Raw genomic sequence first — 25,247 nt, 5'->3', positions numbered from 1 at the left:
GATTCCCAAGCCTGCACTCAACTTCTGAACTCCAAGGCAGGGCACCACAATCAGATGATTTCAGAGCGAATGGGCATTGACCACCCAGTGCAATGAAAAGAGACATCCACTGGAATCAGATTCCCATTTGGTCTCTGCCCCTGGACAAGTCACTTCCTCCTTTTGAGCCTAAATACCCACATCTGTAAAATGGGGACAACAATATCTTTCTCTCAGGGTTGTTCTGAGAATTAGAAATAAGATATGTAGAGAACCTACTACCAGCCCAAGCACTGAGGCACTCCATATAAAGCTGCCATCATCATCATCACCACCACTTTAAGCAGCCTGCTCAAAATGGACAGTGGAAAGAAGGAATCTTAATAAGCACCCCACTTTGCACCTGTCCTGTAAGGTGCCCAGTGGGCGGCCCCTTCTCTCCATTCCCATGGCCTCATCCCTTGCAGGATTCCTGGCTTCTGGCATTACCCTTCTCCAATATGCACCCCACACAGCACCCAGCAAGACCCATCACTAAAACCTTCCCCATTTCCTTAGTGAAGCCCGCCCCACGCTGGCCCTCACCGGCTCCTCTAGCACAGCCTTCTCCCTTCTGCAGAACATTCTGCACCCATGCTCAGTTCCATATTTTTGCACATGCTGGTCCACTTTCCAGGAATACCCTCCCCGTCACACCTCCTTCTCTTCATGGACTCTCACACCTCCCCCAGGGTCCCACTCAAATCCTCCAGGAAGCTTCCGGAATCCCACCTCACACTTAGGGTGAGTGACTCCTCTGCTCCACAACATTTTGTTCCTCAATTGTCAATAAGCATGCTTTAGGGAAAATTATGGTGATTTCATGCTCTATAAGTCTGTCTTCCCTACTGTCTTTTCCTCCTCGAGGCCCGGGCCTGGCACAATGTTTAGCACACAGTCAGTGCTTAGGAAGTGTTTAGAGCATGAATAGATGAAGACCAACTGCATCTCAGTAAAAGGAACATTTTCTAATTATTTGAGTTATTCACAGGAAGATGGGGTGCCAGTGAGCACACTGTCACTGGGGGGAGTGTACACTGCGGGAACAGGAAAGAGCAGAGGTGTGGATGTGGACTCCTAATGATACAAACCATGGATAAGTTATGCTGGAATCACCTGGAGTACTGGTTGCTATTTATTTATTTATTTTTGAGAAGGAGTCTCACTCTGTTGTCCAGCGGCTCACTGCAACCTCTGCCTCCTAGTTCAAGTGATTCTCCTGTCTCAGCCTCCCAAGTAGCTGGGATTACAGGCATGCACCACCATGTCCGGCTAATTTTTGTATTTTTAGTAGAGACGAGGGTTCCGGTATTTTGGCCAGGCTGGTCTCAAACTCCTGACCTCAGGTGATCCTCCCGCCTCGGCCTCCCAAAGTGCTGGGATTACAGGCGTGAGCCACTACACCCGGTCCTGGTTGCTATTAATAATACAGATTCCTCGACTCAGGAGACTCTGATGCTGCAAGTCTGGGACAGTCCAGTCATCTGTATTCGGAACAATATCCCCAGGTAATTTTGAAGCACACCCATGTTTTGGGACTACTGAACTTTGTGACCTCTGAAGCCATTTGCAATCAGGTTTTGTGTGTGAAGGCCCTTCTTAAACTGTGAAGTGCTGTCCACAAGTCTTGGCTCCGGATGTTACCAGGCCCCCAAGACGGGGGAACTGAAGATTCAGGCTAGGGCTACAGCTCCTCGGACTCTGGGAGGTTACGGACCCAGCCCTGGGCCACTCTGTTGAAGCTGGGTCTGAGACGGAGGAGTTCCAAGCCACTGAGGGGCTCCGGGATGAAGGGGGTGCCTGGCCTGGGAAAAGTGCCCCCCACGAGGGGTCCTCCAAATGGCACTGGGGTCCTGGAGAAAGAGAGCAGCAGGAGAGGTGGGCTGTATGGAACAGGGACAGCAGTACACTGACATGTGGGTCACCATGTATGGGCCCCTCCCTGCCACTCTCTGAGCCTCAGTTTTCCCTTCTATACAGCAAGATTCTGTACATCTTTTTTTTTTTTTTTAAGATGGAGTCTCGCTCTGTCACCCAGGTTGGAGTGCAGTGGGGTGATCTCGGCTCACTGCAACCTCCGCCTCCCGGATTCAAGCAATTCTCCTGCCTCAGCCTCCTGAGTAGCTGAGAATACAGGCGCGTGCCAACATGCCCGGCTAATTTTTGTATTTTTAGTAGAGACGGGGTTTCACCATGTTGGCCAGGCTAGTCTCGAACTCCTGACCTCGTGATCCGCCCACCTCAGCCTCCCAAAGTGCTGGGATCACAGGCATGAGCCACCGCGCCAAGCGATTCTGTACATCTTAAGAGGTTTTTTTCAACTTTGTCCATTTCCAAGTCTGCGCCTACTTGGGTGGCTTGTTTCTTAGCAATAGAAATGAAGCTGATGGAGTCAGAATTGACTTGTTCTAGGCAAGACTCTAGACTCCCCTTCAGTAAGCTCCCCTTAGGACAAAAGGCCCAAAACTAGAGAGAGAAGAGAGCATTAGAAAGAGCACTGAAAATCAGGGGGAAAATGCAAATTACAACAGACATGCCATTTCTCCTCCAGGACACTGGCACAATGAAATAATTTGATAACTGGGCAAAGTTGGTGAGGTGGCGGGGGAAAAGTTTCACACGTGCTGCTGGTTAGAGGGTAAGCCAGTGCTGCTACCGCAGAAGACAATTTGGCAGGATCTTTCTAACCTGAAATGTGTGAACTATGTCACCCTGCATCTCCACCTCCGAGCATATGGCTTAGGAAAGCACAGGCACGTAGGCACTGGGATGCAGACCTGAGCAGCACATTAGTCACAAACCAGAAACAACCCATGTGTCCACTAGCAGAGAAATGGGCAAGACAGATAGAGCATGCTCACACGATAGAAAGCTATACAGCAGGCTGGGCACGGTGGCTCACGCCTGTAATCCCAACACTTTGGGAGGCCGAGGCGGGCCGATCACCTGAGGTCAGGAGTTCGAGACCAGCCTGACCCACATGGTGAAACCCTGTCTCTAGTAAAAACACAAAAATTAGCTGGGCATGGTGGTGGATGACTGTAATCCCAGCTACTTGGGAGGCTGAGGCAGGAGAATTGCTTGAACCTGAGAGGCAGAGGTTGCAGTGAGCTGAGATTGTGTCATTGCACTCCAGCCTGGGCCACAAAAGTGAAACTCTGCCCCACCCTGCCAAAAAAAAAAAGAAAAAGAAAACTATACAGCAGCTTAAAAGGAACTAGAGCTCTACATATTAGTATGGTAGATTTCGAAAGCATAATGTTGAGTAAAAAAAGCAAGTTAACGGAATGAAATGCAAAGTATTAACACACACACACACACACACAAACGCCATTCCCTCTACAGGCATGCAGCTGCCCACACAAAATGTTCTGAGCCCATACAGGCCAGCCTGACAACCATGTTACGTTTGGGAAGGCAACTGGGATTGGAGGATGGTGAGAAAAGGGGCTCTACATTTATTTGCCTAACATTTTTTAAAAGAGAACCTATGTATGTGATTTTAATAATACTGTTTTTTTGTTGTGTTGTTTTGTTTTGAGACAGGGTCTTGCTCTGTCACTCAGGCTAGAGTGTAGTAGAACGATCTCAGCACACTGCAACCTCCGCCTCCCAGTTTCAAGCGATTCTCCCACCTCAGCCTCCTGAGTAGCTGGGATTACAAGTGTGTGCCAACAAGCCCAGCTAATTTTTGTATTTTTAGTAGAAATGAGATTTCATCATGTTGGCCAGGCTGGTCTTGAACTTCTGACCTCAAGTGATCCGCCTGCCTCGGCCTCCCAAAGTGGGATTACAGGCGTGAGCCACCGCGCCCGGCCTTAATACTGTTTGTTAATTTTAAGAAAAATAAAAATCATTGCTTGTGTTGTTTTTCCAGCAGCCTGGGACCAGTGGGAAGAGGAGAGTGCTTGCCTCTGGGGTGGAAAGACAAATCTCGGGCCAGGGCCTGGGTCCCAGCCAGGAAAGCATTTCTGCCTGGACCACCCCAGTTTTGGTGGCAACAGCCAGGCCTCACAGAAACAGGCTGGGTGGTGTCCAAGCCATGCAAGGCCCAGTCAGGCCCTTGACTGGGAGCCCAGGGCCCTGGAAGCTGAGCACATCTTGGCCACCCAAACTGCTATTTCTCTTCTCTATGCCTCAGTTGTTCTTTCTCCCTCAGAAGAGGTCTGGGTGCAGGGCTCCCTAAGAGCCTCTTTCTGCTGGTGAGAATGTGCCTTGCTGTCATACTTGAGGCATGAGATCAGTGGGAGATGCAACCTGAGTGGCCCAGTCTGGAAGCTGCCTGCCAGGGCTGAACGTCTGCTGCAGGTTTCAAATGGCTGGGCAGGCAGGGTCTGAGGGCCCAGGAGGAGATAGAGCGTCCTGCCTGGCAGGGAACTCCAGAATGTCTGTTAATGGCTCATGACTCACATAGCGCATGCTAGGCCCAATTCTTCCCATCAGGACCCTCTCTGTCTATTCAGATATTTGAGGGCAGTCACATCCCTCCGGAGCTGTCTCTTCTCAAGGCGGATCACCCCCAGTTCCTTCAGCCCTTCCTCATATGTTCTGATTTTCCAGGCCTAGCTAGGCTCTGGCGCCCACCCGTCTGTCTTAGACAGACACAGTCTCCACGTGTGGTCTGAGCAAATGCCAGAAGAGCAGGACTGTGGTGTCCTCTCTGTGGACTCCCCTTTTCCTCACTAAATGCAGGCCAAACCAGAGGAGGATATTCAGAAATAGCACCAGGCCGAGGAAGCCAATGCAGTTATCATGCACCCCTCGGCCCAAGGCTTTCCCCTAGTGCCAAGCTCCTGTCTTGATTCCTATGGTTTGTTTTCAGGCCCCCAGTGCAGAATGGTAAATGTATCCCTTTCAAGCTCTCCCCTGTCCAAACCTCATCTCAGCTGTAAATAATAATCATAATAGGCCGGGGGCGGTGGCTTATGCCTGTAATCCCAGCACTTTGGGCGGCAGAGGCAGGTGGATCACGAGTTCAGGAGTTCGAGACCAGCCTGGCCAACATAGTGAAATCCTGTCTCTACTAAAAATACAAAAAATCAGCTGGGCGTGGGCGCCTGTAATTCCAGCTACTCGGGAGGCTGAGGCAGGAGAATCGCTTGAACCCAGGAGGAGGTGTTTGCAGTGAGCTGAGATTGCACCATTGCGCTCCAGCCTGGGTGACAGTGTGAGACTCCGTCTCAAATAATAATAATAATAATAACAATAATAGGTATTGTTTGTTGAAAGTGTCTTACTTGCCAGAAACTTTACCTATGGCTTCTCATGTCATCTCCATAGCAACCTTATGAAGTAGGTACTATAAACCCCTCATTTTACAGATGGGGCAATGGAGGCTCAGAGAGGTTCACTTGCCCAAGGTCAACACGGGCAGGCCTGGGGTCTGCATTTAAGTCCAGGTGGAGGCCTCATGCTGTAAACCAATATAGGCCACTGTTCTGTGGCCCTCACTCTGGCGTCCAATGTTTCACTGCCACTCTCTACTTTGGGGCAGCTTCAAAGCTACCTTGTTGGCCTCTTCTAGACCATTGGTGAAAGGAAAAGCTGAGCTGGCCTCGAACTGCTGAAATCTGGGGACCCCTCAGAGAAGGACACAAATCTAGATGTTCATCAAAGAGGTAGCACACAGCAACCATGGAGAACAAGGCACTGGGCTCTGGAGTCAGACAAACCCAGACCCGAACCCCAGCCCTGCCTGTGCTTCCTTGTTTTGTGGCTTTGGCCGGATTGTTCATATTCCCAAGCCGCAGCCTCTTCAGCTGCAGAACAGGAAAACTCATAGCACCCGCCCACCATGTCCTGGAGAGGATCCAAGATGTGCGTCACCTTCACTCTTCATTTCTCCCACGTTTACTGAGCACCTACTAGGTGCAGAGGCGCTGTTCCAGCCAGAGCTCAGTCAATGAATAGAAAGCGCTGGGGACAGAGCCTGGCCTGCAGAAAGTGCTCAGGAAATGCAGGCTCCTGCTGTGGCTATGACTGGCTTCCCGCCCCTCCCGGTCTGTCACCGGGCTGCCCGCCCCGCCTTACTTGTTGAAATTTCGGTAGTCGTTGGGGCTGGGGGTGTGACTTCGGCCATCGCTCTGGTAGTCCCGGTAGCTGACGAATTCTTGCCAGGGGCAGCGGTAGCCCTTGGGGATGGCGGTGTGGTTGAACTTCTCTGGCGGGACGCCCTTCAGCGGCTCCGCATAGCCTAGGGGCGGAGGGGAAGGGGGCGCCTCGGTTCTTCCACCCTCAGCCCCCACCCCCACCTCGCCCCACCCCCATTCCGCGGACGCGGTTGGACCAGGGAAGATCGGAGTTAGGGGAGAGGAGTGGGGGAATGAGATGCCACAGTTGCTCCAGCACAGGAGACCCCTCCCCATCCCAGGAAACACGGAGGACTGCAGTGAGGAAGCCACGAGTTCGCGGCGCGGGTGGCAGTCTTGGCCTTGGCTGACTCGCTGTGTGACCTGGGGCGCGGCGCCCCTCTGGCTCGTGGTCTGGCGAGGGGAGTGCGCGCGTGTGCGTGTGTGTTGGGGAAGGGGGCGGACTAGCCTTCTGGGTACTCTTCCTGCCCCATGGGGAGCACACTCATGCTTCAGGCCCCCCAGCCCTGGTCCCGAGACCCGAGGAGGCCACTCACCTGGCGCCAGGGCGCTGGGGCTGGGGACGCACCCAGCAGGGGCGGCCGCAGGGTGGGCGCCCTCGGGACCCCCGAGTGAGGCCCCGGGTGAGGCTGGGAAGATGTGGAGCTCCGAGCGGTAGTTCTGCCCCTCAGGGCCATTGGCATTGGCAATCTGGGCACAGGGGCGGGCTCTCAGAGGCCACCGATGACCTCCCGCCCCCAGCCGCCCTCCCCTTCCCCCAGCTTCCCTTCCAGGGAGCTCCCCTCCACGCTCACCGTCCCCGACTCCGCTGTTCCAGTCACCTTCCTCCTGGCGCTTCCGGCCAGCATCTGGGAGCCAGGGGATAGAATAAACCGCAGAGAGGCTCAGCGGGGCAGGGGACCAGGGTTCTCCCTCCACCAAAGAAAAAAGAGGGGGTGGGGGGAAGGCAAAAATCCTAACGCCCATCATCGGGGAACAAGGATGAGTTACTAGTTTACAGCGCTAAACCCAGTGCCTGGGACGGAGAAATACTCGATATATGTTCATTGCTATTGTAATGCTGAGTCTGGGCAAGATACTTAATTTCCCTGAGCCTCAATGTCCTTCTCGATAGAATGAAGATGATGGTGATGAAGATCTCTTCCTCGGAGGGGTCTATGAGCATTAAATGAGATACCTGCAAAGTGCTTAGCTAGCATTGTCTTAGGCACATAGCAAAGGCAGGTGTTTTGCCATCTTTATTTTTCTGCCACATCGCTCCCTCTCAGTTGCCTCCTGTCTAGCCCAGAAATTAAGTGGAGGGTGGATGGAATAGCCCTGGCTTCCTTAGAAGTATCTGGAACTGCCTGCTGCCTTTCTGAAGCCAAGGGAAGAACCCTTCTTGCCCTTCTCCAACAGCAGATTATTCCATGGCCTTTCCTTCCTCTGGTAGGAAGAAGAAAAAAGGGCATTCTACATTTTCCATCTTAGATCAGGCTCAAGTCTAAACTAGATCCAGCCTGCTGCCAGCTTAGCCTAGAGTGCACGCCTGTCTTAGCTTTTTTTTTTTTTTTTTTTTGGTAGGAGCCAGAGTTCCTTCATTCCACGGCTTATCCTCAACCCCCCAATCCACTTTGTTCACTTTGTTCTGTATCCAGGGAGAGATGCCTAAAAAGATAACACTTTTCAAGGATCACACCGAAAGGCAGGAGCTTAATCCGATGGGGAACATCACAGTCCTCAGCCTGGCTTACCGTTTGGCTTTAGGTTAACCAGTGGCTCTCTGTGGTCCTCAGTTTCCCCATGAGCACAATGGTGGCTTACTCACCGCCCGCTGGCTGGCTGCTAACTCGAAAGTGAACTTCTGCACACGGCGCTGCCTCTTCTGGAAGAGGAGGGACCCTCTGTTGTTGCGTAGTGACAGCTCCTCCATCATCAGGTCCTGGGGCACGCTCAGCTTCTTGCCCAGGTCCAGCGTAGGGACTGCCAGGAAAGGCCAGAGCGGGCTCTCACCACCCCATCCCTCATACGCTCCAGGCCCCCACCTCTCGAAGCACCTCCTCAGCATAGCATGCTGTGTGTAAGAATGCCTTTTTCTCCCCAAGCTTGCCGACACCGGGTGTCATGATTCTTTGAAATCTTTGCCCACCTGATGGGCAAAAATGACATCTCAGAGTTTAATTTGCATGTGTTTGTTGCTCAGTGAAGTTTAGCACTGTTTCAGACGTTCTTTGGCCATTTGTGTTTATTGCATGAATTCCCCGTGCCTGTCTTTGCCCATAATGGTGGAAGTAGTGAGAAATGGTCAGATTCTCGATATTTTTTAAAGGTAAGCCATGGGTGTGGGCAATGAGCGAGAGAGGATGACCACAAGGTTTCTGGCCTGAGCCACTGGAAGGATAGAGCAGCCGCTCACTGAGATGGGGAAGGCAAAGGGAGGAAAAGGTTCTGGGAAAGATCAGGAGTTCAGTTTTAGACATGTGTTCTTTTAACTTTAAAATAGCCTTTTATTATTATAAAAAAGCATACGTGGGCCGGGCGCGGTGGCTCACTCCTGTAATCCCAGCACTTTGGGAAGCTGAGGCAGGCGCATCACCTGAGGTCAAGTGTTCGAGACTAGCCTAGCCAACATGGCAAAACCCCATCTCTACTAAAAGTAGAAAAATTAGTTGGGCATGGATGGTGCGTGCCTGTAATCCCAGCCACTCCAGAGGCTGAGGCAGGAGAATCACTTGAACCCAGGAGGTGGAGGTTGCAGTGAGCCGAGATTGCATTGCTGCACTCCAGCCTGGGTGACAGAGTGATTTTCCATCAAAAAAAAAAAAAAAAAGCATATATGGGCCCTGAGGAAAGTTGGAAAATACAGATATCAGACAAAAAAGAGAAAAAAACCATTATCTATCACCCAGAGACTGCCACTATTAACACCTTAGTGTATGTCCTTTCATATCTTTTTCAATGACTATATTCCTATGAGGTTCTAACCAAAATAAAATTATAGCATACATGTTTTGTAACTTTTTTTTTTTTTTTGAGATGTCGCCCAGGCTGGACTGCAATGGCACAATCTTGGCTCACTGCAACCTCCGCCTCCCAGGTTCAAGCAATTCTCCTGCCTTAGGCTCCTGAGTAGCTGGATTACAGGCGAGTGCCGCCCAGCTAATTTTTGTATTTTTAGTAGAGGTGGGGTTTCACCATGTTGGCCAGGCTGGTCTCGAACTCCTGACCTCGTGATCCACCCGCCTCGGCCTCCCAGAGTGCTGGGATTACAGGCGTGAGCTACCACTCCCGGCCTGTAACTTGTTTTATCAAGATCTTTACAAGTTAAAGATCTCCACCTTTCCAAGTGAACAAATTTTTGTTTTACCTAATATCTAGTCCATATCCAAACTCTGCTAATTATCTCCAAAACTGGGCACATTAAGTTTGAGGAGACTTGTAGGCATCTAAGTGGTGGTGCTGAGGAGGGAGATAGATGTGTGAATCTGGAGAAAACTGACCTGAGGTGAAATTTTGGGCATCATGAGCTTCTACTGGTATTTACTAGTATTTGTTGTTGTTGTTTTTCAATGAAGAACATTACATTTATTTCTTTTCTCATAGTTGGAACTAGTCTTTATAGCTATTTAGAGGATTTTGAGGGTGATGACTGTTCTTAGTAGTTTGAGACCCATCCCTATCCTTTGTGCTTTTCCTACCAGCCAAATGCAAACTTTCACGTTTAGCCAACAAAGGAAGCCTTTTGCAGGACAGAGGGGACAGAATGGTAAGTGTCAGGCCTCTGAGCCCAAGCTAAGCCATCATATCCCCTGTGACCTGAACATACACATCCAGATGGCGGGTTCCTGCCTTAACTGATGACATTCCACCACAAAAGAAGTGAAAATGGCCTGTTCCTGCCTTAACTGATGACATTGTCTTGTGATATTCCTTCTCCTGGCTCATCCTGGCTCAAAAGCTCCCCTAGTGAGCACCTTGTGACCCCCACTCCTGCCTGCCAGAGAACAACCCCCTTTGGCTGTAATTTTCCTTTACCTACCCAAATCTTATAAAATGGCCCCACCCCTATCTCCCTTCGCTGACTCTTATCGGACTCAGCCTGCCTGCACCCAGGTGAAATAAACAGCCATGTTGCTCACACGAAGCCTGTTTGGTGGTCTCTTTACATGGATGCGCATGAAATTTGGTGCTGTGACTCGGATCGGGGGACCTCCCTTGGGAGATCAATCCCCTGTCCTCGTGTTCTTTGCTCCATGAGAAAGATCCACCTACGACCTCAAGTCCTCAGACCGACCAGCCCAAGGAACATCTCACCAATTTTAAATCGGGTTAGCGGCCTCTTCTTACTCTCTTCTCCAACCTCTCACTGTCCCTCAACCACTTTCTCCTTTCCACTCTTCGATCTCTCCCTTCTCTTAATTTCAATTCCTTTCATTTTCTGGTAGAGACAAAGGAGACACGTTTTATCCGTGGACCCAAAACTCCAGCGCCAGTCACGGACTAGGGAAGGCAGCCTTCCCTTGGTGTTTAATCATTGCAGGGACGCCTGATTATTCACCCAGGTTTCAGAGGTGTCAGACCACGCAGGGACGCCTGCCTTGGTCCTTCACCCTTAGCGGCAAGTCCCGCTTTTCTGGGGAAGGAGCAAGTACCCCAACCCCTTCTCTCCGTGTCTCTACCCCTTCTCCACCTTTCTGGGAGGGCAAGAAACCCCCAACCCCTTCTCCTTCACCTTGAGCGGCAGGTCCCGCTTTTCTAGAGGGGCAAGTACCCCAACCTCATATCTCTGCACCCCAATCCCTTATTTCCATGCCCTGACCTCTTATCTCTGCGCCCAATCCCTTATTTCCGTGCCCCAACCTCTTATATCTCTGCGCCCTAATCCATTTCCGCACCCTGACCTCTTATCTCTGTGCCCCAATCCCTTATTTCCGTGCCCCAACCTCTTATCTCTATGCCCCTTCCCTTATTTCTGCACCCCGACCTCTTATCTCTGCACCCCAACCACTTATTTTCACGCCCCAACCCCTTTCCTGCTTTTCTGGAAGGTAAGAACCCCCGAACCCCTTCCCTCCATGTCTCTACTCTCTCTTTTCTCTAGGCTTGCTTCCTTCACTATGGGCAACCTTCCACCCTCCATTCCTCCTTCTTCTCCCTTAGCCTGTGTCCTTAAAAACTTAAAACCTCTTCAACTCTCACCTGACCTAAAATCTAAGCATCTTATTTTCTTCTGCAATGCCACTGGACCCCAATACAAACTCAACAGCAGTTCCGAATAGCCGGAAAATGGCACTTTCAATTTTTCCATCCTACAAGATCTAAATAATTCTTGTCGTAAAATGGGTAAATGGTCTGAGGTGCCTGACATCCAGGCATTCTTTTACACATTGGTCCCTCTCTAGTCCCTGTTCCCAACGCAACTCATCCCAAATCTTCCTTCTTTCCCTCCCACCTGTCCCCTCAGTCCCAACCCCAAGCGTCGCTGAGTCTTTCTAATCTTCCTTTTCTACAGACCCATCTGACCTCTCCCCTCCTCCCCAGGCTGCTCCTCGCCAGGCCAAGCTAGGTCCCAATTCTTCCTCAGCCTCCGCTCCTCCACCCTATAATCCTTTTATCACCTCTCCTCCTCACACCTGGTCCGGCTTACAGTTTCGTTCCTTGATTAGCCCTCCCCCACCTGCCCAGCAATTTACTCTTAAAAAGGTGGCTGGAGTTAAAGGCATAGTCAAGGTTAATGCTCCTTTTTCTTTATCCCAAATCAGATAGCATTTAGGCTCTTTTTCATCAAATATAAAAATCCAGCCCAGTTCATGACTCCTTTGGCAGCAACCCTGGGACACTTTACAGCCCCAGACCCTAAAAGGTCAAAAGGCCGTCTTATTCTCAAAATACATTTTATTACCCAATCTGCTCCCGACATTAAATAAAACTCCAAAAATTAAATTCCAGCCCTCAAACCCCACAATACGGTTTAATTAACCTCACCTTCAAGGTGTACAATAATAGAAAAAAGTTGCAATTCCTTGCCTCCACTGTGAGACAAACCCCAGCTACATCTCCAGCACACAAGAGCTTCCAAATGCCTGAACCGCAGCGGCCAGGCGTTCCTCCAGAACCTCCTCCCCCAGGAGCTTGCTACAAGTGCCAGAAATCTGGCCACCAGGCCAAGGAATGCCTGCAGCCCAGGATTCCTCCTAAGCCGCGTCCCATCTGTGCGGGACCCCCCTGGAAATCGGACTGTCCAACTCACCTGGCAGCCACTCCCAGAGCCCCTGGAACTCTGGCCCAAGGCTCTCTGACTGCTTCCCGGATCTTCTTGGCTTAGCGGCTGAAGACTGACGCTGCCCAATCGCCTCAGAAGCCCCCTAGACCATCACGGACTCTGAGCTTCGCGTAACTCTCACAGTGGAAAGTAAATCCATCCCCTTCTTAATCAATACGGAGGCTACCCACTCCACATTACCTTCTTTTCAAGGGCCTGTTTCCCTTGCCTCCATAACTGTTGTGGGTATTGACAGCCAGGCTTCTAAACCTCTTAAAACTCCCCAACTCTAGTGGCAACTTAGACAATACTCTTTTAAGCACTCCTTTTAGTTATCCTCACCTGCCCTGTTCCTTTATCAGGCCGAGGCACTTTAACTAAATTATCTGCTTCCCTGACTATTCCTGGATTACAGCTACATCTCGTTGCTGCCCTTCTTCCCAATCCAAAGCCTCCTTTGCGTCCTCCTCTTGTATTCCCCTGCCTTTAACCCACAAGTATAAGATACCTCTACTCCCTCCTTGGTGACCGATCACGCATCCCTTACCATCTCATTAAAACCTAATCACCCTTACCCCGATCAATGCCAATATCCCATCCCGCAGCATGCTTTGAAAGGGTTAAAGCCTGTTATCACTCACCTGCTACAGCATGGCCTTTTAAAGCCTATAAACTCTCCTTACAATTCCCCCATTTTACCTGTCCTAAAACCAGGCAAGCCTTGCAAGTTAATTCAGGATCTATGCCTTATCAACCAAATTGTTTTGCCTATCCACCCCATGGTGCCAAACCCATATACTCTCCTATCCTCAATACCTCCCTCCACAATCCATTATTCTGTTTTGGATCTCAAAGATGCTTTCTTTACTATTCCTTTGCACCCGTCATCCCAGCCTCTCTTCGCTTTCACTTGGACTGACCCTGACACCCATTAGGCTCAGCAAATTACCTGGGCTGTACTGCTGCAAGGCTTCGCAGATAGCCCCCATTACTTCAGTCAAGCCCAAATTTCATCCTCATCTATCTTGGCATAATTCTCATAAAAACACACGTGCTCTCCCTGCTGATCGTGTCCGATTAATCTCCCAAATCTCAATCCCTTACAAAACAACAACCCCTTTCCTTCCTAGGCATGGTTAGTGAGGTCAGAATTCTTACATAAAAGCCAGGACTGCACCCTGTAGCCTTTCTGCCCAAACAACTTGACTTTACTGTTTTAGCCTAGCCATCATGTCTCCATGCAGCGGCTGCTGCCGCCCTAATACTTTTAGAGGCCCTCAAAATCACAAACTATGCTCAACTTACTCTCTACATTTCTCATGACTTCCAAAATCTATTTTCTTCCTCATACCTGACGCATATACTTTCTGCTCCCTGGATCCTTCAGCTGTACTCACTCTTTGTTAAGTCCCACAATTACCATAGTTCCTGGCCCAGACCTCAATCCGGCCTCCCACATTATTCCTGATACCACACCTGACCCCCATGACTGTATCTCTCTGATCCACCTGACATTCACCCCATTTCCCCATATTTCCTTCTTTCCTGTTCCTCACGCTGATCACGCTTGATTTATTGATGGCAGTTCCACCAGGCCTAATCGCCACACACCAGCAAAGTCAGGCTATGCTATAGTACAAGCCACTAGCCCGCCTCTTAGAACCTCTCATTTCCTTTCCATCGTGGAAATCTATCCTCAAGGAAATAAATTCTCAGTGTTCCATCTGCTATTCTACTACTTCTCAGGGATTATTCAGGCCTCCTCCCTTCCCTACACATCATGCTCGAAGATTTGCCCCCACCCAGGACTGGCAAATTAGCTTTACTCAAATGCCCCGAGTCAGAAAACTAACATACCTCTTAGTCTAGGTAGACACTTTCACTGGATAGGTAGAGTCTTTTCCTACAGGGTCTGAGAAGGCCACCGCAGTCATTTATTCCCTTCTGTCAGACATAATTCCTCAGTTTAGCCTTCCCACCTCTATACAGTCTGATAACAGACCAGCCTTTATTAGTCAAATCAGCCATGCAGTTTTTCAGGCTCTTAGTATTCAGTGAAACCTTTATATCCCTTATGGTCTTCCATCTTCAGGAAAAGTAGAACGGACTAAAGGTCTTTTAAAAACACACCTCATCAAGCTCAGCCACCAACTTAAAAAGGACTGGACAATACTTTTACGACTTTCCTTTCTCAGAAGTCAGACCTGTCCTCAGAATGCTACAAGGTACAGCCCATTTGAGCTCCTGTATAGACGCCCCTTTTATTAGGCCCCAGTCTCATTCCAGACACCAGACCAACTTAGACTGTGCCCCAAAAGAACTTGTCATCCCTACTATCTTCCGTCTAGTCATACTCCTATTCACGATTCTCAACTACTCATACATGCCCTGCTCTTGTTTACACTGCCGGTTTACACTGTTTCTCCAAGCCATCACAGCTGATATCTCCTGGTGCTATCCCCAAACTGCCACTCTTAACTCTTGAAGTAAATAAATAATCTTTGCTGGCAGGACTATGCTGAATCTCCTTAGGCACTCTCTAATCAGATGTCCTGAGTCGTCCCAATTCTTACATCTTTTATACCTGTTTTTCTCCTTCTCTTATTCCGTTTAGTTTTTCAATTCATACAAAACCGTATCCAGGCCATCAACAATAATTCTAAATGACAAATGTTCCTTCTAACAACCCCACAGTATCACCCCTTACCACAAAATCTTCCTTCAGCTTAATCTCTCCCACTCTAGGTTCCCATGCCGCCCCTAATCCCGCTCGAAGCAGCCCTGAGAAACATCACCCATTATCTCTCCATACCATCCCCCAAAATTTTCACCATCCCAACACTTTACCACTATTTCATTTCATTTTTCTTATTAATATAAGAAGACAGGAATGTCAGGCCTCTGAGCCCAAGCTAAGCCATCATATCCCCCGTGACCTGCACGTACACATCCAGATGGCGGGTTCCTGCCTTAACTGATGACATTCCACCGCAAAAGAAGTGAAAATGGCCTGTTCCTGCCTTAACTGATGACATTGTCTTGTGATACTCCTTCTCCTGGCTCATCCTGGCTCAAAAGCTCCCCTACTGAGCACCTTGTGACCCCCACTCCTGCCTGTCAGAGAACAACCCCCTTTGGCTGTAATTTTCCTTTACCTACCCAAATCTTATAAAATGGCCCCACCCCTATCTCCCTTCGCTGACTCTCTTTTCGGACTCAGCCTGCCTGCACCCAGGTGAAATAAACAGCCACGTTGCTCCCACAAAGCCTGTTTGGTGGTCTCTTCACACGGACGCGCATGAAAGTGAGGACCTTGGCAGGTGAGAGCCCTGTGTAGGCAGCACGGCCTGCCTGGTCCATCTCTAAAATCAGATACACATACGTTCATATTCCAGCTCCATAAATGGTATTTTAAGCTGGGAGGCTGGATGAGATCATAAAGAAATGAGAATAGGTAAAGAGGACCAGAGATGGAGCCTGGGGCCTCCAACATTTACAGTGAGGCGGTGAGGAGGAACCAAGCCAGGAGCCTGGGCAGGAGCAGCCCACAACATAGGAAGAAACTAAAGAGGATGGTGTCCTGGAAGTAAATCATGAAAGCATTTCAGGTATGACAGAGAGACTAACACAGCCAAATGCTGCTGATGTGTCAAGGAAGATGAGGGCTGAAAATCGACTATTATATTTAGTAACACAAGGTCATTGGTAATTTTCACTAAAGCAGTTTCTATGGAGTGTTTGGGTGTGAAAGCCTAACTGGAGAGGGTTCAAGAGAAAACGGACAGAAGAACAAGTTTAACCACACCATGAGGAAGCGATAAGCCAAATCCAGGACACAGGACATTCTACAGGACAACTGGCCTGGTTTTTCAAACAAGCGAGTGACATGGAAAAAAGGGGCAGAGGGGTTGCTTTAGATTAAAGGAGATTTAGGAGCCATAGCAACCAAATAAAAACTGTGGCCCTTGTTTGGATGCTGATGAAAACAAACCAGAAAACTGAAGAAGGTTGAATACAGACCGCTTATTAAATGGTATTAAGTCATTCGTGCTAATTTTGTTCAGTGTGCTAATTGTGGCATGTAAGGAAACACCCTTTTATTATTTTGATGCATTCTGAAGAATTTGCGGGGTGAAATGACATGCTTTTTGGTATTAGCTTTGAAATTTAGGAATGAATGAGGGACCATGTACTCCCTACTTGTATGTGTCTTTGCAAATTGACTAATAAAATGTCGAAAAGAGAGAAAGAGAGGATTGGTAAGAACAATATAGACAACTGCTTGGAAGAGTTGGGTTTTAAAGGATCCTGGCTACAGACAGCTATGGGATCAAGAGGGGTTTGTTTGTTTGTAAAGATGGAGAAATAACAGCATGTGCATTAACTGATGGGAACATTTGACAATGCAGTAGAGAGAGGGGAGAATTGCTGAAGGAATGTCCTTGAGCAGGAGTGACAGGAGAGCTGGGTTTCCAGAGCCCAGCCAGAGGAATTGGCACCAGGCAGGGGTGAGGAGAGTGCATCCACCATATCAGAAAGGAAAACCACAAACACGGGTGCAGATGCAAGCAAGTAGACAGATGTGGCGGAGGATGCTTGCAGATGTTCTCTTCTGGTTACTTTATTTTTCTCAGTGGAATAAGAAGCAAGGTCTTTAGCTGAGAATGAAGTTGTGCAAGGAGGTATTGGAGGTTTGAGGAGAGGGGTTGCCAAAGTCATTAAGAGAGTAGCATGGGATAGTGAATGAACTAGGGAGATGGACATGGCTACCAGGCAGCACTGGGGGTCACTTGGGTGCTGTGATTCATACCAGCCAATGGAATCCTAAATAGTTGTCCAAAAAAACACTGATTTTTTTTTTTATTCTTTCAACAGACACATAAAGGACACTTTTCATGTGCTAAGAACAGAAAGAAACCCACTTATAGGCTGGGGGCAGTGGCTCACGCCCGTAATCCCAGCACTTTGGGAGGCAGAGGAGGGTGGATCACTTGAGGTCAGGAGTTCGAGACCAACCTGGCCAACATGGCAAAACCCCGTCTCTACTAAAAATACAAAAATTAGCCAGGCATGGTGGCGTGTGCCTGTAATTCAGCTACTTGGGAGGCTGAGGCACAAGAATCGCTTGAAGCTGGAGGTGAAGTTTGCAATGAGCTGAGATCATGTCACTGTGCTCCAGTCTGGGCAAGAGAGTGAGACACTGTCTCAAAAAAAAAAAAGAAAAAAAGAAATCCAGTATAAATTAACTGGAGGGGAAAGTAAGATTCAGAAGAATAGGTGTTCTAAGATCCCATTTATATTATATATTATATATATAATATATATTATAAAATATATATATATATATATATATTTTTTGAGACAGAGTCTTGCTCTGTTGCCCAGGCTAGAGTGCAGTGGTGCAATCTCGGCTCACTGCAACCTCTGCCTCCTGGGTTCTAGTGATTCTCCTGCCTCAGCCTCCCAAGTAACTGGGACTATGGGCATGAGCCACCATGCCTGGCTAATTTTTGTATTTTTAGCAGAGATGGGGTTTCACCATGTTGGCCAGGCTGGTCCCAAACTCCTGACCGCAAGTGATCTGCCAGCCTCAGCCTCCCAAAGTGTTGGGATTACAGGTGTGAGCCACCACGCCCGGCCCCCATTTCTATATTAAAAAATAAGTATGTGTTTTTGCATGCATTGAAAAATCTGCAAGAAGACATGCCAAGGAGACATGTCACCATAGCAGTGACCATGGCACATATAAAGGAGGAGGGTTGGAAATTGTTTACACTGTTTTGTTGTTACTGTTTTTAACGAGAAAGTGTACTGCCTACTTAAAATATGAAAGAATAGTTATACCTAAATACATAATAAAGCACCCTCAGTATCATATTCTGAAATACTATACAGATGAGCTGAGCTCAATATTGTTCTTTTTTTTTTTTTTAAGACAGAGTTTCGCTCTTGTTGCCCAGGCTGGAGTGCAATGGCACGATCTAGGCTCACTGCAACTTCTGCCTCCCGGGTTCAAGTGATTCTCCTGCCTCAGCCTCCCGAGTAGCTGGGATTGCAGGCATGCGCCACCATGCCTGGCTAATTTTGTATTTTTAGTAGAGATGGGGTTTCTCCATGTTGGTCAGGCTGGTCTCGAGCTCCCAACCTCAGGTCATCCGCTTGCCTCGGTCTCCCAAAGTGCTGGGTTTACAGGCGTGTGCCACCTCCCCCAGTTGAGCTCAATATTAAAAAAAAAAAAAAAGAATGGCAGGCCCAGTGGCTCACAACTATAATCCCAGCACTTGTGGAGGCCAAAGTGGGTGGATTGCTTGGGCCCAGGAGTTCAAGACCAGCCTAGGCAATATAGCAAGACCCTGTCTCTATTTAAAAATAAAAAAAGATAAAACCTATCTGACCGAGTAATTCTACTTCTAGGAATTTATTCTCAGGGAAAAAGTTGAGTAAATATGTCCAAAGATACATGTATAAGAATGTTTATTGCAGTGGGGTTTAAAATTGTGAAAACCAGGATTCGGTCTTGTGGTGGATGCTGCCAGATGCCCCTTATTAGTGGCTAAGAGTTCACACCACCACCTTCTACAGAGAACTGCCAGTGGAACGGAGGCTGGCACAGCGCCCTTGCCTCAGGTGGGATGAATTCTGTGGAGGAATTCATGCTCGAGAGCTCCCCGCGGGGTCACACTGAACTGGACAGCCTCTGAGCCCATATCCTCGCTCAGCAATACCCCACCCGAGGCTGCATTCCTCCTTCCCTTCCGAGAGCACGTTCTCAATAAGTCACTTGCACAAGGCTCCTCTGGTTCTGCCCCGAAGGATCTCACCCCAGACAACCCTCATGACCACTGTCAGGGGATGGTTAAATACACATGACGTGTCCAAACAGCGGAATGCTGGTAAGCACGGGGAAGGAAGGCGTGAGACAAATCATACTAGGATGGAATGCTGCTAAATGAAAAAGAAAAAAAAAAACAAAAAACCGAAGAACATAGCATATAGTATTTAGCCCATGTTTATGTATGTTTATATAAAGACATTCATATATGAACAGAAAAAGAATTTACATAAATATGTTAACAGTGGTTATCTCCAAATGGTTCCATTATGATGAACTTTCACTTTCAAAGCCGTTCATGTCTGTTTTGTCTGAATTAAACAAATTTTTTTTAATGTACGCCAAGTCAATGGCAAGTGAATATTTTGTTAAAAAAGTGATGTATTATCATTGTAACCATGTAATAAAGAAACAGCTCTGAAGACAAAGAGACCTGGAGTCAGATTGCAGCTCTACCACCTACCAGATGTGACCACCTGCTCCTCTGAGCCTCAATATTCTCATTTCCAAAATGAGGATAATATCTAACTTAGAGAGTTGTGGTGGGGATGAAATGACACAAAGCATAAAGGATACTTTTCTCTTAGCAAAGTATCTGCCAGATAGTAAGCATGCAATGATGGTAAGCATTTTTATAACTTTTATTTTACAGTGGCCGTCTTTAGGTGGTGAGATTATGAGATTTATTTTTTCTTCCTATTTTTCTTTTGTTTCAAAATTGTCTTTAGTCAGTACCTTAGCAATAATCAACAAGTTATATATTTCAAGTCTTGCATCAATGATGTGTCTCCATATTTGGGGGTCTGTAATTAACTCCCCAAGAGAAAAGAGAATGCATTGCCTGACCCTTCCAGTTAGAGCGTCAATATCCGTAGAATGTGCATATTTTAGCTACAAAATCAGGGTGGGGGAAGAAAATGGACATCAACAAAAGGAGGCAAGAACACACAAAATAGGTTAAAAGGATGCCACATATGAAGTCATGAAATATGATTGACTCCTTAGCACGCTGAAGGCAAATGCACAAGTCCCACCTCAGGTCCCCTGAGTCAGAATCCTCAGGAGTAGATGCTGGGACTCTGTATGCTTAACCAACATCAAATCATTATGATTCACAATTAAGCTTGAGAGCTCTGACTTAGTTGAATTAATTTTTTTCTTTTTCTTTTTTTTTTTTTTTTAGAGACAGTCTCACTCTGTCACCCAGACTGGAGTGCAGTGGCACAACCATAGCTCACTACAGCCTCCAACTCCTAGGCTCAAACGATCCTCTTGCCTCAGCCTCCTGAGTATCTGGGACCACAGCCATGTGCCACCATGCCTGGCTAATTTTTTTTTTTTTTTTTGTAGAGATGGAGTCTCACCATGTTGCCCCGGCTGGTCTCAAACTCCTGGGCTCAAGCAATCCTTCCACCTCAGCCTCCCAAAGTGCTGGGATTACAGGCATCAGCCTCTGTGTCCAGCCCCTAAATTAATGTTTAAAATACCTGAAATCCTCTAAAGTAGAACAAATAAACAGATTCCAAAATTGTATCAAGAGTTCCTGAAGAGGTCTTCTAGAATTGATAAAAATGAATTTAAACTTTTTAATGAAATGATAAAAATTATCTACTCATTTGATGAATCAGCTTTTAAGTAAAAAGGTTTGTATTCAAATGGGCAGCCTGCTCTTCCCACCCTGCTCCACTCTCTCCACTCCCCTGTCTTCCCACCCTGCTCCACTCTCTCCACTCCCGTCTTCCCACCCTGCTCCACTCTCTCCACTCCCCTGTCTTCCACCCTGCTCCACTCTCTCCACTCCCCTGTCTTCCCACCCTGCTCCACTCTCTCCACTCCCCTGTCTTCCCACCCTGCTCTACTCTCTCCACTCCCCTGTCTTAGCCATGGGGCCCAGCCATCCTGGGCCACCCAGAGGCCTCGGTGAGACCCACAGGAGTAATAGGCAAAGGCAAGTGTGTGCAGAGCTTGCAGCCACAGGTAGGGCTGGAACTGGGACCGGAGTCTTCAGAGCTTAATTTGGGGCTGAGGTGAGGCCGTAGATGAAGCCAGGGCCAGGGTCATTTTAGAGCCAAGGCCCAGCCTGGGACACTCAGCCTCAGCTCCTGGGTCTGTGGACAGATGGGCAAGACCCCTCCCAGTGCCTCAGGAAGCTTCCCAGCCTAGGCGGCAGATTCTACAGGCACTCCCTCAGAGCTGGCCTGGAGCTCACATCTGTCTGCCCAGGCCTGGGGCCAGCAGGCCAGAGTGAGTGCAGCCTGGGAGCAAGGAAAAGATGGAGTCTGAGGAAGGCATGAGGCTAGAACCACCTTACCTGGTTCAGTGAGGTCCCCCATGGCAGCCATCACTGGACCCTTCTGCTCCTTGGGGATCATCCTGTGGAGGAGAGACCCCCATAAATGGACCAGGCTGCCTCCATTTCTCCCCAGACCTCCTTCCAGTCCCTGGTTCACCCTGCCCCAGTCCTGAACAGCTTTAGGCCAGCCCCAAATCACAAGCAAGGGATGTCTGAGCTGGAAGGGCCTTCAGGGTCTCTGTGCAGAGGAGACTGAGGCCCAGGGAACGAGAGGGAGGTGCTCAAGTTTGCACAAATCTATTTCCATGTTGCTAGGGAAGCACTGTCTCTTCAGGGGTGGTTTCTAGGGCCTTTTCCCAGCTCTGGCATCCTGATCAGAGGCAGAGTAGGTGCCAGGGGCATCCGGGTGGGGCAGGCAAAGGTCTCAGGCACTACTGTCATCTGTTGACCCAGGAGAGTCCTATTCCAAGGCTGAAAGAAGTTGGAGGTTTAAGTTAGGGGAGGGAGAGCATGGGCTAGGCTGGGGTTACACTGGGGTCTGCGAGGCTGGTGTGCCTCTTTCATCCTTGGCACTTGACCCTGAGGCTTGGGGGCACAGGCTGGTCCAACCAAGCAGAGAGAACCATCCCCCATCCTCCCCATCTCCCCGCTACTGGGCTAACTTCCGTGGTGTTCTCTTCTCCCTCATCCCTTCTCTTCCTCCTGTTCCATCCCCCTATTTGTATCTCATGGCACCTTCAAGGAATCTTGGAAGAGATTTGCAAATAAAATGAGGTCCGGAGCCCTTAACTTGCCCAGGTTCCTTAACTTGCCCTCTGGAGAAGAGGCAGAGCCCTTGAGCTCCTTGACTGACCACCCACCCTGGTACCTTTCTCCTTTGCCTCCAGGTTTTTCTATACTCCTTCCCTTAGAAAACAATCTGCCTTCATCTGTATCCCCAACACCGACAAGGGGCCCTGGGTCAGTGGGCACTGCGTTGTGCAACTGCAGTCTAGTGGGTGTCCCTGACTTTCTCTGTAACCGCGAACAAGTAGCTTTCCAGCTCTGCACCTCAGTTCCCCCATCTGTAACAATAGGGGGTTAGGCTAAATCACAGACATCCATGGATGGGCTTTCACAAACCCCCTAAAACTATATGTAAACATGAGTGTGTCTACATGCATTTGGGGTGACGGTCATGGGATGATTGAGAATGCCTCAATCACGGCCGTTTAGGATTCCACAGTCCACAGATCTGTTTCTTGATAAACACTCCCTTTACAGAAATTCACAGATGCTGGGAAGGGTCTCTCATTTTATAGACAGAGAAGCTGCTTCCCTCTACTGCCTAAAAATCCCAAAGTCCTGAGCAGAGCCATTACCTATTCCCCACCTTTAATCCTAGCCACACCCTCCCCATTTAATGCAGGGTAACCTAGAGCTTAGAGTTCCTCTCCTCCCAAACCAGGATTGAGGCTTGCATGGGGCCCCAAACTCCCTAGATCCACTGCAGGGCCCTTCCTCTCCTGCGGAAGGAGCTCTGGGGATTGGCTCATCTCCTCTGCCCACTCCCCTGAGTTCCCCAAGCTCCCCTAGGATGCTGGTACCTGAGAGGATGGGACCACAATAGGCAGGAGAGAATCTTAGACCCTCAAGATTAACACCTCTGTCGGGAAGCTGAGAGTTGCGTGGTGTCCCTGTAGGCAGTCAGCAGTCAGCAGTCAGTAGGCAGCAAGCAGGGTGTCCCCTGCAGCCAGCTCTGGCTTCAGCTGATGAGAATCATTCCTGCCTTGCCATGGGTCACAGCCTTATTTCGGGCTGCAATAGGAGCTGGAGCCAGAGGCTAAAAGCACCAGACCCTAGGAAAGACAGGTGCCCTGGCAACAGGCCTTTGCAGACAGAGGGCTTGCACCCACATGTACACACACGCTCACACATGCACACACCAAAGTCACCTGGAAATGTTGAGGGTCAGCTGCTGGTAGCTTCCTCTTGTTAACTATTATATCCTTAGTGCCAAGAATGGTGCCTGATAGGAATTCAGTAGATATTTGTCAAAGGAAGGAATGGATGGATAGATAGATGGATGGATGAATGAATTGCTCCTCAATATCTTTGCTTGACTTATCCTTTTCTTCCTTCCTTTCTTCTCTCCTGCCTTTCTTCTTCTGCCTCCTTCCTGCCTGCCTTCTTTTCTCCCCTCCTCCCTCCCTCCCTCTACCTTCTCACATTCCCTGAGCCTCTCTCTAAGGACTGAAAATAAATAAGGCAGGGCTCTGTCTTCAAGGAGCTCAGCCAGGTCAGATTCAGACGGGTAAACAAGCTTTGGGGAAGGCTCTGGGAGAGCCCAGGGGAGGGAGTTACCAGCTCAGCCTGGGGTGGGGGGTGAGAAGGCTTCCCAGAGGAGGACACACTGGAGTTGGGCCTTGAAGGATGAGTGGGAGTTCACTGCACAGAGAAGGGGCATGGCAGGCAGTGGACATGTCACCTACAAAGATGGGTAGGGGGTTGGCAAGTAGAGCCTGAGCTGGGGGCAGTGCTGAGAGATTAGCCCAGACAGTGGGGGCAGCGGCCAGATCCCAGCAGGCTTTCGAAAGGAAACTGTGTTTATGAAGGGTTGCTGACAAGATTGAAGTGGTGAAATGGAGTGATCGGATTGGCATTTTCCAAAGATATCTTTGCTGCCATGTGGGAAATGGGTTGGAGGGGGCCAGACTGGAGGCAGGAGGACCTGACTGTCACCAGGAGTGGCTGGATCAGGGCAGTGACAAGGAGATGGAGAGGAGAGGGAGTTGAGGGTTATTTGAAGAACCCTTGGGTCTTCGTGAGGAACTGGATGTGGGAGGTGAGGAAAGGGAGTCCCACTCCCCTGTTTCATGCTGGGGTGACTGGAAGGGGAGGAGCAGGAGGGGTGGGGGCAGACACTGAGGTCAGTTTTGGATGAACTTTGAGGTGTCGGGGGACTGGGATGAGATCACCAGTAGGCAGTGGGACACTGTGCTGTGGTGAGGCCCCAGCCGAAGATAAAGATTGGGTCCAAGGCACACACACCACTCCTGGGGAAGGGTGGGCCTAGCAAGGATGGGCTGGGTGCAAGGTGGGGAGCACCTGTGTCTGTGTGCTGGCAGACTATCCTGGGGTGTATTTCTGACACCTCTCAAATCAGAAGCCTGGATTCTGCTGTCTACCACCCTGACCTTAGCTTCCTGGCCCTCGGTGGGCCTGAGCTTCTAGAGAGGAAGAGTGAGGTGTGTTCCCAGGGCAAGCTCAGCCTCATCTGGGAGCAGAATCGCAATCCCCTTCTCTGGCCAAAGGACACTCCTGTCAGGAGAGGATGCCTCATGGCCCGAGTCCTTGCCTCATTGGGGCTGCCTGGCTCAGATGGGACCTCTTACAGTGGCTCCTTTCCTGCCCTGGCACCCCCACCTGCCATGAGGAAACAGCCTCAGAGCACAGAGCCCTGACCCAGCTTGGCCCTGCCCACTCTGGTGACAGTGCTCTGTGGTCAGGGCCTGGACAATACCACCCTGAGACATTACCTAGACCAACTCTCCCCATTATGCGGGTGGGGAAGCTGAGGCCTGGAGAAGGAGTGGGCTCACCCAGCGTCACCTCGCTCATCCATGACAGGACCAGGACTGCAGCCCAGGTACTTCTATGGCCTCAAGTTATCCGTTGTTCCCATCTCTCCCCATGGCTGCTTCTTCCCAAGCTCCCATCCCATGTGTTGCAAATATTCCCAGCCACCCAGAGTCCCATGGACTGCTCTATGCTTGGGGAGAAGGGAAGGGCATC

General features: G+C 49.3%; 1 protein-coding gene across 1 annotated transcript; it reads right to left on the bottom strand.

Moving 5' to 3' along the window:
• Positions 1-1,702: 1,702 nt before the first annotated feature.
• Positions 1,703-21,552, bottom strand: MYOZ3 (myozenin 3). The gene is made up of 6 exons (XM_032158374.2): positions 21,492-21,552; positions 7,915-8,069; positions 6,902-6,955; positions 6,644-6,797; positions 6,049-6,211; positions 1,703-1,871 (listed from the first exon to the last, which is right to left on the bottom strand). Exons 1-6 carry the CDS (start codon positions 21,550-21,552, stop codon positions 1,703-1,705), a joined length of 756 nt encoding a protein of 251 aa, XP_032014265.1.
• Positions 21,553-25,247: the final 3,695 nt, after the last annotated feature.

Source organism: Hylobates moloch, unplaced genomic scaffold (genome assembly GCF_009828535.3).
Source record: "Hylobates moloch isolate HMO894 unplaced genomic scaffold, HMol_V3 SCAFFOLD_6, whole genome shotgun sequence".
NCBI lineage: Eukaryota > Metazoa > Chordata > Mammalia > Primates > Hylobatidae > Hylobates > Hylobates moloch.
The sequence above is the reverse complement of the archived record's forward strand: the minus strand, read 5'-3'. Positions and strand labels throughout refer to the sequence as shown.